Genomic DNA, 15,449 nt, shown 5'->3' on the forward strand with positions numbered 1-15,449 from the left:
GAAACTTTTATAAAGTATAAAATAGGCCTATGGTTTAGTTGTTAAACGCATTAATAATACAAATAAGGGTTCCCCAGTGGAAGTTGTGGGTTCAAATTGGTTAAAATCCTACATGGTGGTGCCCCTGGTTTTGTTGAGCGTCTATATGAACACAATTGGCCCGTGTTTGGGTGAGGCCGGGAGGGGAGATTGAAAATTGTCACTCCAAGTTATAGGGGCTGGGGCGGCACCTGTCAGCAGGGAGGATGTAGTAGCCTACGGCCTCCCGGTGGGGGCTCCTCACTGGCAGGTTAGTCAGTAGGATACAACAGCAGTGACAACACAGAAATGTGTGTGGGGAGGAATACATTGGTTTATTGACTACATTGGAGAGAAAAAAGCTGTAAAAAGTACAGTACATTAATAATAAATTAATAATACAAATAAATGTTATTTTTTCTTATTTTTTCTTCAATAATAGAACTTCCTACTGACCATAGGGGGTGCATGAGATACTTTTTACATTTTATTACAGCTAGTGAAATCTCAATTACTTCTGTCCCTCAAACAATGATATGCCCTGAGACCACACTGCCACAGCTGATTACACAGTCTTCTCCTCTACATCTTTCTTGTTGAGGTTAATAGACAACAGAGTTGAGATTCAGCATTGTTATCTCTCCCTGACTCCCCATCTTCAAATAGTCCAGTGGCAGTGACTGATTAGTTCTGTGCTGGACATGTACTATATACATGACCTTTTGACTCTTTGCCAATAGGCAATTTCTACAAATGGCCTGATGTAAATATTATATGTTGTTTATTTCACTGATCGTTATACTATGTATTCAAAAGACAATAAATGTAATGAATTGGACTTAAAACCATTGTTTAAATTTGATGGCATTTGGTCTCCATGTGTCCTCAAACACCAAAGGTCAAGTGGCCTTGCCCCTAAATGGGTGAAATTCCAGGCCTGACCCTGATGGTCACACAGCTAGACACAAAGACCAATGGGAGTATCATTTGGAGCAGATACATGCATCATTGCGTCTTTGCATCGTCGCTGGCTTCCATTGACAATAAATGGTAGACTGCGTCGTTGCATCTGCCCGTGTGAATGCAACATTAGAAACAAAAACATTTTTCCAAGATAATGTAGTTACCAGATTATTGATCACAAAAAGTTGTCATCGTATCATGAAGTTGTATCACAGAAGGCTGTGTGTTGGTTTGCCGAGTGGGAGACTGGTGTTCGATCCCAGCTTGGTGCAAATCATTACATGGAGGAGGTTCTCGCGTCAGGGAAATGAAAGTGTCTTGTTGAGCGTGTATTGTTGAGCGGTGTAGCTGTGTGAAGCGCGAGGACACGCTCCCAAAAACCGAGGGGGTAGATGTAGTTACTAGTTCCCCACACAAGACCCGTGCCACAACTCTGCCAATCGGGCTCGCAGCTCTATTGGCACAGAAGGTTGTGTGTTGGTTTGAGGAGTTTGATCCCAGCTCGGCGCAAATCACTACAAATGCATTCGTGATGATCTGAACTATAGGGTGTTCTATTCTGTGGGCTTTGGAACACATACTCATACTGTATCATGAGTGTACACTGTACATCTATCGTATAATGAAAATGCTCACCTTTGTTTGTCCCAGCCAGCTTGTTCACGAGGTAGGACTATCCGGTTCAGCACAGACCCACTACTGACACCACAACCACTTTCTGCTCAATTGTAAAATCCTCAGAGCACTGGGAACCACGCGCAGTCTCCCTTTACTGTCACACTCTATCAGACATACTGGCTCCTTCATTGATGCCACGATGGGCCCTGCTAGTGGAGAAAACACACACAAAACACAGAGAGACACGAGGATATTATGTACACGGCTACCTAAACGTTCGCACTGGACACTGGGTTGAGGGTTCATCCCAACATGACCCGATGTGTGGCATGCATCCAGGGCTGTATTTTGTGTCTTAAGTACCAGGTCTTATTACTTAACTTAAGACCTGGAGGCGTGATCAATGCCATTTGGCTATTCTGAGTGGCCAAAGAGCAAGACACGCAAAATACAGCCCGCATGCCTATACTAATGAAATCATCTTAGTGTTGTTTTTTCAACACTTTTGGACAACAAAATGCATGTCTGTTACAGTATGTATACATCAGTGCATTTAGAACTAGAATTTAGAGTCTAGTGGGCACAGATTGCCAATTTAAAATAATGCTTAGTATCAATGCCTCTCTGTCTCTCACAGAGATAGAGAGAGAGAGAGACAGGTGTTGATATCATCATTGTATATGAAGATAATGTTCTAACACTACAGCAACAGTTTTATTACATTTACATTTACTTACAGTATTTAGTTAGATACTGTAGGCCTACTTTACTTGAGTATTTACTTCCACTTCACTATATCCAAATATTGTACTTTTACTCCACTACCTACCTTTATTTGAAAACGTAGTTACTTTGTAGATTTTGATTATTATTACAAAACACCACTTCAACCCTACATTATGGCCATTTGAAAATAACTGATCTACAAGCTCACAATGTGTATACATTTGAAAACTTGAGAAAAAGGACCGTCACCTTCTGCATAATGAGTACTTTCTACTTTTGATATTTATACCAATACTTTAATTATGGGGCTTTCGAATTCCGGTGCCCTTTGGGAGTGCATGGTTTTGAAGGAGTCAAGGGATTGATTACATCACATGTCTTAATGGCTGTTGGTAGGGCGTTCCACATTTTAGTGGAACTTTGAATTTAATTGATATGCTTAACCTTACACCCCGCCATCAGACACAGGAGCTCAATACAATTGTAGCCTCATCTTAACCCATATGGATCATTTCGACAATCTAGTCCCAAACATTCTTTTCAGATAACTCCATTTTCACTGGAAGCATTGATATCCTATAAGTATAAGCCTAAGTCTAATATAAGTCCAGTAAGTCCACTGTTGCTTCACGTCCAGCATACTGTCTGTACGTCAAGTAGGCTACAGACCACCGGGACGCGAGTCTCGCTGTCTAACTCCCACCCACCAGTCTGATGTGAACGGTAGGCTACGGTCACTCAACACTGTCACACAGTAGGCTACACAACCTGGAGTGGGGCGCTTGGAACAAGTGCAGCGACTTTTATCAATCAATCACGCACACATGGAATAACGCAAGAATGGAACACGTCGTGGGGAATATGTTCGTTATCTTTTTCTTCATACGTAAGTATTCATCTTTGAACAAAGAATGTTACTGTCTACTACAGCATGCGCACTTTTTCAAAGTTTTCCCCGATCGAGTAGCCCATGCGCCATGAACGGACTATTTTAATTGATGTTGTCATGTTCTCTCAACTTGAGACTTCAAGATAATGTTCCAAAATCTATGTGTTTCAGTTACGCTGACGCTGACACACAATATGTTCATTGTTGGCTTAGGGAGGCTATAGTTTTGCTCGTGCCGTTTACGTTATAGTCATAGCCTGCTAATTCTTCACATAATGGCAATTTCTCGTTGCACCTCGATCGTATCGCCTTAGCCTTGGATCAAGATTATGATTTATAGGCCCTACATTTTATCGATTTTGACATGTGCTGATGTGCATATACGAAAACTACCTCCCCAGGTAGGTTTACCTTTTTACGCAATGAAGTGGAAAGATGGAAATATCTATAAACAAATAGCCTATGTATTTTTACATTGCTAGAAATGTACTTTAGCAATGTAGGCTACAGTTCTTATGCTCTTAATTTGTCTTAAACATTTCACACCTCAGACACTACTTCTAATACATTTGATTTTAGCCTAATTTAATTAACTACCATTTATTTAGGCTATCGTATACTGCATGTTACAGTATGGCCACAAATCGCAAGATTTGTTACAGTACATGTAGAGAGGCTTGCAATAAGAAACAGTAGTAGGCCTATCTGTCTGAGGGTATTATGCATTTCATTGCACAGTTTCAGAGACAAAACCCTACCATTTATTATGCCACACCCTGATGATACTGCCAGGTAATGGCATGACAGGACAGGAAGTGGTGCCAATGCAAGGTCTTGGTCAAGTAACCATCCACAACACATTCCTCTGACTGCAGAGCACAGTTAATTTGCAGCTGAGCTTTGACATGCATGGACTTGTGGATACAACACAGATAAGAGGGCTAAATTCCATGCCCTGAAACTGTTCATCATTGCTGTCTTTGTGACTTTTAGATCGTGTCTAGAGACACACAACCTCAAAAGACAGCTCTTCATGCAAACTATAGGACTTGATAGAGGGCTTATAGGCCTATTTTATGTGAAGATAATTTGGTATGTTGCCTTCTCTCCATGTTGACTCAGACTGATGTGGCCGTTGGCAATAGAACTGTAAGATGATTCAGAAAAAAAAATCCCATTGACTCAAAGGGGAAGTCGAGGTGCATCGTTGCTCTCTTGTGGAGAACTATATTTTTATTGGATTTTAACAAAATTAATTAATAACATAATATTTATTTAGTCCTGTCAACTTTTTGATTGATTAACAATGAATAGAGAACTACAAGTGTGTGCGCTTATGCAGTCAATTCTCTCCAGTTGACAGGATCTGCTACTCTCAGTCTTTCAACGTGGGCACTGCCGATGCCAAGATCTTCACAGGACCACCAGGTGAAGAGTTCGGCTACACTGTCCAACAAGTGACAAATCATCAGGGCAAATGGTATGATCATCCGCCAAATCACAGTTTGATGAAAGAAGCCATGATTTATACATTCAGTGGGAACGTCCTTTCATAGTGCTTGCATGTCAGTAACAAGTACATTGGTCAAAATGGCCTGTTAATCATAACAGCTCAATGCAATTCAATTTTATTACAGTGTCGAAACAAATTGACTCAAGAGTTTTTATGTATCGAGCAAAGCCCCCCCCACACACACTTTTTTAATGAATATATTTTTTATTTTGACGAATCTGTATGGTAGAGTATGTTAATATGATATAACTGACGCAACATATTACAACTGTGGTGGTTGTATTTGGTGTTCCTGCTGTTCTAAGATTAGATACTGTGGTAGGTTATGGCCATTACTGTTGTCCCCCCCCCTTTTCTGCCTGTGGCTTGCTAAATCTTTGAACGCTTCGCCTCAAATAACCTTGAAAAATGTTAAGACAATACACGCAAATTTAATTGACAGGGGTCTATACTGTACTAGGTCCCGTCCTTTTCCCCTCTGCACCAAATCCGTTTGCGGAAAATATCTACTATATCTTTCTCCAAATTTTCACTGAATGCTCGCCAATAATCACGGAATGTTCGCCTACTATGACATTCCCAGAATAGGGATGCTAGGGTTCATGTGGTTAACCCATTCTGACCTGAGATCAGATTCATATGAGGTTTCCACTGGACACACACTGGTCTGATGAACCCATTCTGACCTGAGATCAGATTCTAAAAATGTCAGTCGTTCTTCGAATTTTTCAAAAATAGCAGACCTACAAGCTCGTATCGCGCCACTCGGTGGCGCGATATGAGCTTGTAGATCTGCTATTTTTCAATAGGTAAAGCATAACATGATGCTAACACCAAAATGGGTGCCCGGTCAGAATGGGTTAACAAGCATCTTACTGGATGCAATTGACTGGATGTACCCATAGAGCTAATGTATATGCTTGTACTTTCTACAGGCTGTTGGTCGGTGCCCCTTGGAGTGGTTTCCGTCAAAACAGAAAAGGGGATGTTTATAAGTGTCCTGTCTTAGGACCAGTCACCAGCTGTGACAAACTCAATCTTCAGGGTAAGTCACCTCTGACCCTCTCCTTCAAACATTAGTAGAGGAATTCGTAGAAACGGATGACTTCAAATGTTCCCAAATGTTGAAACACTGTCACCCCGCTATACACTGTAAAAATCCTGAGTGAAAAGTGAAGCACGCACAATACATCTCAAAAGATTCTACGGGTGCTGAACAAAAATACGGACAATTTAGAAGGAATCAATCAATCAATCAAAACTTTATTTGTATAGCACATTTCATACAGCAAGTGCAACTCAATGTGCTTCACAGTTTACAAATATAAAAACACCAAAGGAGATGGAAAAACAAAGAAGACAAAAAGAAGAAAACATTTAGGAAAATCATTATAGATAAACATAAACAAGGATAATGGTATGAGCTAATTAAACGCAATGTTAAAAAGGTATGTCTTAAGGTTTCTTTTAAAAATGTCTGTGGATTCAGAGAGCCGCAGGTTAACTGGCAGGCTGTTCCACATTACAGGACCATAATGGCTAAAGGCTGCTTCTCCATGCCTTTTAGTCTTAGGTCTAGTCTTAGGAACCTCTAAGAGAGCAGTTCCCGAGGATCTAAGAGCTCTTCCAGGCACGTACCCAGGGAGCATTTCGGACAAATATGTAGGTGCATTACCATGGATAGATTTAAAAACCAGCAGAAGGACCTTAAAATCAATTCTAGATAAAACAGGCAACCAGTGAAGGGATTTTAAAATGGGTGTGATGTGTGCTCTCCGTCTGGTCTTGGTAAGTACGCGTGCTGCTGCATTCTGGACTAGTTGTAGCCGGGCAACTTCTTTTTTGGGGACACCAGATAGGAGAGCATTGCAGTAGTCTAGCCTGCTAGTGATGAATGCGTGCATCAGTCTTTCTGTGTCAGCTTGTGAGAGAAACCCACGGACTCTGACAATATTCCTCAGGTGATTAAAGGATACTTTGGTGATGTTGCTGATGTGGGCCTTGAAATTTAGGTTTGAGTCAAGTATGACACCAAGGTTTTTTACCTGATCCTTGGTGCTTAATGAGCAGGATTTTAGTTTGTGAGATATTTGTTCCTTGTGGGGGCCATCTCCGATAACTAAGATTTCCGTTTTGTCTTTATTTAGCTGGAGAAAGTTTTCTGACATCCAGACATTGATGTCCGAGATGCAGTTTATTAGGGTGTCAATGGGGCTGAGGTCCTTAGGGGATACAGATATATAAAGCTGTGTGTCGTCCGCATAGCTATGGAAATCAATTTTGTGTCTCCTGATGACATTGCCAAGTGGCAGCATGTACAAATTAAAAAGCATAGGACCTAGAATAGAGCCTTGGGGAACCCCACATGTCATCTCCGTCTTTTCAGAGGTATGGTCACCCAGGGCTACAAAGGACTCTCGACCTGTCAGATAGGATCTAAACCACTTGAGGACAGTGCCAGAAGGACTTAAAAGTTAATTACTTCCTTCCTTCTAAATTGTGTGATAGCCATGAATGTTACACCTACTGTAGCAGCTTAATTTACGGTTTTATGTTGAACAGAACAACAGATACTAGTTAAAAAAAAGAGTTAAAAACGCTTTACGGGCTTGCGGCTAAAGCCTTCATCAGGGTGACTAAACTAAAAATGCGGAACAAACAAGACTGTGGAAGGAAACAACCTGTATATGCACACACCATGAATAGCAGACCACATACCACAACGGATATATACAATATCTTTCCAGATTTCCATGTGGTATTTAATCTGCTATTCATGGTGTCTATAGATATGATTTGGGGAATTGTCCTCGTGGGTTATTTTCAAATTTCTATTATTATTCCACCTGCTCGCCTATTGTGTCACTTGCTATCCTTGTTTTTTCACGATTTGTTTTTATAGACCTCATACTTAGTTTGGATTTTTTTACTCATCTGTCAGAAAGACGCACTCCTTCTTACTAGTTTAATAATGTTGCATGTATAACATGCAATGCAACTTGCAACTACTTGTAAATTGCAACCATTATCCCCAATGGAACTTGCAAGGAGTTGCATTGGTGTGTACTGGGCTTACATTTAAAACTGTTTTGTTGCAAGGAGTTGCGACTAGTTGCATTGGTGCAGACTGTCTGGCCTTTAACAAACGCAGTTCATTGCAATGGAGCAACCACAGTACATTCAACAGCATTGTCATTGTCCTTACAGACTCTATTAGTATCCCAGATGTGAGAAACATCAACATTAACATGAGTCTGGGTTTGACTCTCACCCGGATGCCCTCAATTAACGGTTTAATGGTAAGTCTAGTGTACTGAGTGAGTCAGTGAGTGAGTGAGTGAGTGAGTGAGTGAGTGAGTGAGTGAGTGAGTGAGTGAGTGAGTGAGTGAGTGAGTGAGTGAAAAACACGTCATGTTCATAATAGTAAGATTTGCACAATAAAATCCTCAGTTTTACAAGATTATCCAAGTGTACAAATGGAACCAAATGGACCTTTACGGGACCATTTTGGTTTAATCTGTAAACTCTTAAGACCCGTACACACTGGAAGCGTTTATTTTGTGAAATAAATTCACATAAAGTGCGTGTTTGTGTCATGAGTACATATAGCTCATCAATGCAATTTATTTAAAAACGAATTGCTGGCGTATTTTCAGATGGTATTATTCCGGTGTGTACAGACCTTTAGAGTTAAATGAACACTAGCACTTTTGAGTCTGGATTTTACAGTGTGGTTCTCTTTCCAGGTGTGTGGTCCTCTTTGGGCACAACAGTGTGGCACCCAGGACTACTACCCAGGGGTGTGTGCAGGAATCGACCCCCTCTTCAGACCTCAACCTGCCTTCTCTCCCGCTGTCCAGAGTAAGAATATCCTCTCTCCGTTAGGATATTGACTTAACCCATTTAGCCCCGAAAAAAAAGTCTTCTGAAAGAATATGTTAAATTTACAGAAGATTTGTGCCGCATTTTCACAAATTTTCAAAAATACCAGACCTACAAGCTCGTAGCGCGCCACTCGGTGGCGCGCTAGGAGCTTGTAGATCTGCTATTTTTCAATAGCTAAATCATAACATAATGTTTAAAACACCAAATGTGGTTTCCGCCCCAAAATGGGTTAATGGAGCTATTAATCAGGTAATCTCTCAAGAACAGATTCTGAGCTGCAAAGGAAACAAACAGCGGAGGGCACTGTTTTTCCTTTTTTTTTGCCAATGGGTTCCCATATTGTAAATAAAGTGGCAATATATAAATAGTTAATTGGGGGTACTGATTTCACCCACAGAAACTGTCTCTTTACACAATGACATTATTTTGGTGCAGGGTCTGATGGAAACACATTTGAGGGCTATTACACCTCGAATGTGTTTTGTAACAATTGTCATAATAATAATAATAATAATGTGTATGTTACTCACATTTTGTTTCAAGGTTGTGGAGGTCCTATGGACATAGTGATTGTGTTGGATGGGTCCAACAGCATTTATCCTTGGTCTCCCATGAACGCATTCCTCATGAAACTAATACCGGCACTGGACATTGGGCCACAAAGCACCCAAGTATGTGCCAGGATCTTCAACTACTGTATCTCTAATAGAAAGTTCATGAATAAATAAATAAATGGAAGGATGGATAAATGAACGGACGGACGGACGGACGGACTGACTGGCTGAGTAAAGGGTAAACTTATTTTTGACTGTTTGTGATATTTAACATGACATTTATTATATCCAGGTCAGCGTCATTCAATATGCAGTTGATCCAAAGATTGAATTCAGCCTCAGTCAATACAAAACCAAAGATGAAGTGGTCGCCGCAGCCTCCAGATTAACACAGATGCATGGACAATTAACTAATACATTCCATGCAATCCAGTATGCCAGGTTGGTATTGTAGTAGATATTTAAGCATTAATGATTATTAATGATATTGAATAAGTCACTGTAGGTGACTTAGGTAGGTACCCTCACAAAAAACATGCAGTAATCCTGGTCTCTAAACTACCTCCCCCTGGCCAGCCGGGGCGCCTGATGGAGGGGAAAGGAACTGGTTGGAATAACGTGTTCCTTCCACACGCTACGTCCAACCAGGGAAACTCCCCCCTGTCAGGTGTAAAGGAAGCAACTTGGACACTCAGGCATGAAGGAAGCATGAGTTCAAGTCCGTTGCTCTCCCCAGGTTGGAGGAGGGTGTGTAGAGCCCAGGATCACATTAGATAATTGACCTAGGGGTGAAAAATGGGTTACAGAATCGTGGGATAAAAAAAAGAATAAGAAAGAATAAGTCACTGTACTTATTTGGAAGTAGTATGGGTCCATTATTAGATTATAATAATATGAGAAACCCTGAAGCTGTCTGGGTTTGAGTATGACACCAGAATTATATTTACTGCAAAACATCAAAGTTAGATTTATTGTTTGTGTTTTTAACATTGCATTTTCTCTCAGTCAGTGGGGCTTCGATTCATCTATGGGCGCGCGTACTGGCGCTGCCAAGGTGATGGTCGTTGTCACTGATGGGGAATCCCATGACAGTGACATCAGGGACAAGGTCATTGAAGAATGTGAAAAACTAGGAATTACCCGTTTCGGAATTGCTGTAAGTATTTACTACACTGACTGGTTATGATAATGTTAGTCTGTCGGTTGGTCGGTGGGTCAGTTGGTTATGATAATGTTAGTCTGTCGGTTGGTCGGTGGGTCAGTCCATCCGACTTTGTTCCTGATCTGGATGGATTGCCATGACAGGTTCCGGCGGCTCGTGAGCCTCAAACCCACACTGTTGACGTGCCTGCAGTTTTAAAAGCATTCCTCTCCCCCAACCATACAAGGGAAAACAATATGGCCTCTGTGGCCATATTGAGCATGTTGAGTGAGGGGTGCAAAAGCCACGATTGTAACCTTGAATCAGCAAAATATTATATTCCTCTTTTCGTTATATTCCCTGCAGACAATGATTCGTTTATTGTGATGGAAGTCACACACACACACACACACACACACACACACACACACACACACACACACACACACACACACACACACACACACACACACACACACACACACACACACACACACACACACACACACACACAATAATAGTAAAGAATAAACATAGTGAGCTGTCCGTGGTGCTGGGGGTACTTTGTAGGATGTAGAGAGTGTCTCAGGGGGTACATAACTGTCAACCATTTGGAAACTACTGCCATCAACCCCCAGGCCAAAATGTCAACCCCACCCCCATTTACAGTGTAAGTAGCAGCACAGGCTCTAATGGTCACTTGTCGGTCAATATACATTAGGATTCTTAGGCTTTCAGGAACAACACCTGCATATTGTGCATAACAACATTTAAAGTGTCCTAAGAGTGTCTGTATGAGGATGAGAGATCAATAAAACCTTCTAGAAATCCACTGGCATAGGTTACCAAAAGAATTTAAGCAGGTGAGATATTATGGAGATCACTTTGAATATATCAACTATTGTCTTTTCTTGTGGGTTCGTTTTTAGGTCCTGGGTTACTATATTAGAAACAACATTGACACCGACAGTCTGATTGCGGAAATCAAGTCCATCGCCAGCATACCCTCACAAAAGTTCTTCTTCAATGTGTCAGAGGAGGCTGCGCTCTCCACAATTGCTGGAGCTTTGGGAAACCGCATCTTCAACATAGAGGGTATTGTACACATAATTATTTCAAAAAGCCTTTCTATTCTACTCTACTATATTCATTATTTTATTTTTTCCCCATTTTGTCTCCTATTGGCTGAGATATTTAATCTTCCTTCCTCTCTCCTTCTATTTTGAGTTCCTTCTGACATTGTACTATTTTCCCCACAAGGCACTGGGAAAGGGGGTGAAAACTTTCAAATGGAGATGTCCCAGGTCGGATTCAGTGCACATTACTCCAGTAAACAGGTCAGTACAAGGCCTTGTATTCTACTTCACGTTTTACAGGGATTTACACGTGGAACAGTTATGCCTGTCTTCGCTTTAGGGATCATGGTTTGGGTCATAGCACCAGTTCCACATAGATTGATTGATTGATTGAAATATGTATTAACAGTTTGCAGAATTACAGTACATTTCAAGCACAAACTCAATTAGGGGTGCAACGGTTCAGTTACACCTCGGTTCGGTTCGTACTTCGGTATGGGGGCCACGGTTTCGGTTCGGTTTCGGTACAGTAAAAAAAAAAAATCACACCTGTGTAAAGTGAGTGCAACTCTGTGTGGGGGTTTCCGGGGGGGGGGGGCAGGAACGCGCCCAGGGTGCCGGGCCGGTTCCGAACTGCCGCCCCGTGTCCGAAACGGTTGAGAAATGACAGAGTTACTGTGTGCCGGTCCCTCTACTGTACCCTCTACTGTACTGTACTGGCACACACGAAATCATCATATACAGTTAATATGGGCATGTGTTTGTGTGTTGCACCACTCAAAAAGTTTATTTATAGCATTATCTTTTATTCTTTTTTTAGCATATATTATTTTATTAGACATTTCTGCCTTTTCATTATTTAAAGGGGGGAAAAAAAACCTTAAATTGCTATTTTAATGTGCCTCATCATTATGTTCAAGGGAAAAACAATGCACCTATGCGCTCACACGTGGTGCAGACTCGCAGCACATGCAGGGAGGAGAGGAGAGCTGGCTGGGAAGGGGAGGGATTCACAGCAGAGTGCCGTGTCGTACAGAAACATTTACAAAAGTTTACAATAAAGATCTCTGAATGAGATATTATGCTTATATTATTAGAAGAAGGGTTTCTATCTACAGTCATGGATTGGACATAGAGTATTTTGTTGGGACTTTTCAGACGGAATATTCTTCTCCTGCTCCGGGTGGACAGAGCAACAACAACGAGTTGTTTTTGCTCTCTCTCTCCCTTTTTAGCACTCAAACAGCGAGTGCAGATGCAGAAGCAGATCTGAACAAGAGGGTGCTTAGAAGCCTGTTGATTCGAGGTTACTCCGCTGTGTGTGTCTCTGTGTATGACGATCAACAATAATTATTCCACCGAGTGGTCTTTGCGAGGGCTGGATTCTCCTCATCATGCCGTTTCTCTCTCTCTCTCTGTGTGTGTGTGTGTGTGTGTGTAGGGGGTGGGCCGACAGAGTGCTACACTTCTGTGACCGAAAGAGTGCTAGACTTCTTAGTAGGACGGTGTGTGACCGATAGAGTGCTAGACTTCTAAGTAGGACGGTGTGTGACCGAGAAATACATTCTTCGCAGCTGTAAGAAATGAATTAATGCAAACCGAAAAAGCGCGGTTCATTAGAGCGCATTGAACCGTGTATGCTGAACCGAACGGTTCGGTTTTCGGTTGAAAACCGCTGCACCCCTAAACTCAATACAAAGACTGTTAACTGTGAGTGGACGACCCAATTAAGCATTACACTTGTTTACAACAGGGTCCACATTGTTCAATTCATCAAAACATTTAGAGACATACAAATAGACACTTCTATGTAGCTAAAGAACAGAACAGGAATTCATCATATAGGAAGCAAAAAGGGAAAAGATACATATACAGTGAGGGGAAATGGGGGGGGGGGGGGGCGGTGGGGGGGATTCAGATTTTACAGAGGCCAGTTTCGAATTGCAGCCATCCGTAGGTGCCCTTTGAGAGCGGTTTTGAAGGAGTCAAGGGATTCACATGTCTTAATGACTGTTGGTAGGGCGTTCCACATTTTGGTGGCATAGGAGCGAAAATAATTTAGACCCTTGTTTGTGCCGAATCTGGGTTGTACATGGTTTGTTGCACTCCCTCTGGTGTTGTGGGTGTGGACTTCATTGACATTAAGGAAGTATTTAGACAGGTACATGGGTATCTTGGTGGTGTATCTAATCTTGTGGACCAGACCCATTGCAAGATGCTATACTCTGTCGTCGACCCTAAGCCATCCCAGCCTGCCAGTTTGTTTTGGGAAGTCAGCCTTGTTTTTGAATGGACTTTGAGGTGCTGTGGTACCAAGAGGTGCATGCATAGTCGAAGAAACCTTGTACGAGGGCTCCAGTTAGGGTATCAAGGTGTTTTTGTTGACCAGTGACGAGATCCTGTATAGGAATCTTGTTCTTTGGTTGACTTTTTTGATTACGTTGGTGACCATTTTATCACCGGAAAGACTTGCCTCCAGGATGAAACTTAGGTAGGTAATTTCATCTTTTTGTGTGATAATAATATTGTCACTCACTCTAACCAAGAAGATATCATACACTACCTCTCATCTTCCATCCTCATAATCAGCTGTTTGTTTTTATGCAACTATTGTAGGAACACCATGAATTGGAGCAACCACTTTGAATACAGCCCCAAATATCACGCACCTGTACCGTAGATTGTTGTGGCCCTGACTTAACCCATTTTGGTGTTTTAAACATTATGTTATAATTTAGCTATTGAAAAATAGCAGATCTACAAGCTCATAGCGCGCCACCGAGTGGCGCGCTATGAGCTTGTAGGTCTGCTATTTTCTTTAAAGTCGTGAAAATGTGGCACAAATCTTTGAATATATATTTTCTTTTTTTTTTTATATATCTTTGAACATTTTTAACTACAATATTGGCTTGGGGGGGGGGGGGGGGGGGTCTCTGGAACAACATATTTTGAGATGGGGGTCCGTGGCCCAATAGAGATAATTCTGGGGGTCCTTGACATGAAAAAGGTTGAGCACCACTGACATAAAAACACGAAAATGTTTAGGATTTAGAAGCCTTTTCTTTTATCGACCTCAGTCCAAAATGGGTTGAGTAAGGAACTTGTCTGTTGGTGTCACGTCCTGTCCTAGGACGTACCACGCCTGGACCGCCGTCCCTACCTTTGCCCCTCTGTTGCCTCCCTTCCCCTGGCTGATTGTGAGACTGTGTCCACCTGCGCTTCTAAGCTGAAGAGACTTTTGTTAATGAGCATGGAGGTATATTAGGGACTCTGTGTTATGTTAGGTTAGGTTGCTCTATTATAACACTTGTTTCCCAAGAGTGGGACTGTATGTTACGTATGCCCTGGGAGGGTTTCTAAGTTACAAATAAAAGTGCTTGAGTGCAAGTCGTTGTTGCCTGGATTTCTGCATACGGGTCCAAATACTGAGGTTTTCCTGACAGTTGCGTGACCTTTTCCTTGTGTTCTGGTAGAATGTAATGATGCTGGGGGCAGTGGGAGCGTATGCCTGGAGCGGCACAGTCGTCCACCATGACCACACCGGATCCAAAGCAGACATTCTCCCATTCTCTGCCTTCGAAGGAACCCTGCAAGACAGAAACCACAGCTCATTACTGGGTAACGATTGGTATTCTTTCTTTCTCAACGTTTGAGAATGTTATTTGAACAAACCTCCCTACAGTATGTGGTTTTGTTAGCTCTTGGTATTAACCCATTTTGGGGCGGGAACCCATTTTGGTGTTGGCGTTACGTTATGCTTTAGCTATTTAAAAATAGCAGATCTGGTGGCGCGCTACGAGCTTGTAGGTCTGCTATTTTTGAAAAATCGAAGAGCGACTGACATAGAAGACATTTTTAGAATCTGATCTCGGGTCAGAATGGGTTAAAAGGCCCACTGACCCAGCAGCACAGAATCTCAGAATCAGAGTGCATAATAGGCCGTACAACGAAAGCCACGCCCATGAGCGGGGAAAACAAACTCTTCCAACTGTATTTGATGATTCGTCTAAGGATTAGTTCAGTAGTCTCTCTCCTTAATACAGAGTCTGGTAGATAGAAAAACAGA

The 15,449-nt window shown here is 41.9% G+C and overlaps 1 protein-coding gene across 1 annotated transcript in view; it reads left to right on the top strand.

Moving 5' to 3' along the window:
- Positions 1-3,040: 3,040 nt before the first annotated feature.
- The window catches only part of itga2.2 (integrin, alpha 2 (CD49B, alpha 2 subunit of VLA-2 receptor), tandem duplicate 2), a 28,560-nt gene continuing 16,151 nt past the window's right edge, over positions 3,041-15,449 (top strand). The window contains exons 1-11 of the mRNA XM_080765579.1: positions 3,041-3,211; positions 4,571-4,694; positions 5,663-5,772; positions 7,935-8,026; positions 8,474-8,588; positions 9,156-9,283; positions 9,459-9,607; positions 10,172-10,322; positions 11,237-11,402; positions 11,568-11,644; positions 14,857-15,001. Coding sequence (XP_080621705.1) covers positions 3,166-3,211; positions 4,571-4,694; positions 5,663-5,772; positions 7,935-8,026; positions 8,474-8,588; positions 9,156-9,283; positions 9,459-9,607; positions 10,172-10,322; positions 11,237-11,402; positions 11,568-11,644; positions 14,857-15,001 — 1,303 coding nt within the window. The 5' untranslated portion in view covers positions 3,041-3,165. The remainder of the gene's footprint in view (positions 3,212-4,570; positions 4,695-5,662; positions 5,773-7,934; positions 8,027-8,473; positions 8,589-9,155; positions 9,284-9,458; positions 9,608-10,171; positions 10,323-11,236; positions 11,403-11,567; positions 11,645-14,856; positions 15,002-15,449) is intronic.

The sequence above is a fragment of the Protomyctophum bolini genome (assembly GCF_963924005.1).
Source record: "Protomyctophum bolini genome assembly, chromosome: 6".
In the NCBI taxonomy this organism is placed as follows: Eukaryota; Metazoa; Chordata; class Actinopteri; order Myctophiformes; family Myctophidae; genus Protomyctophum; species Protomyctophum bolini.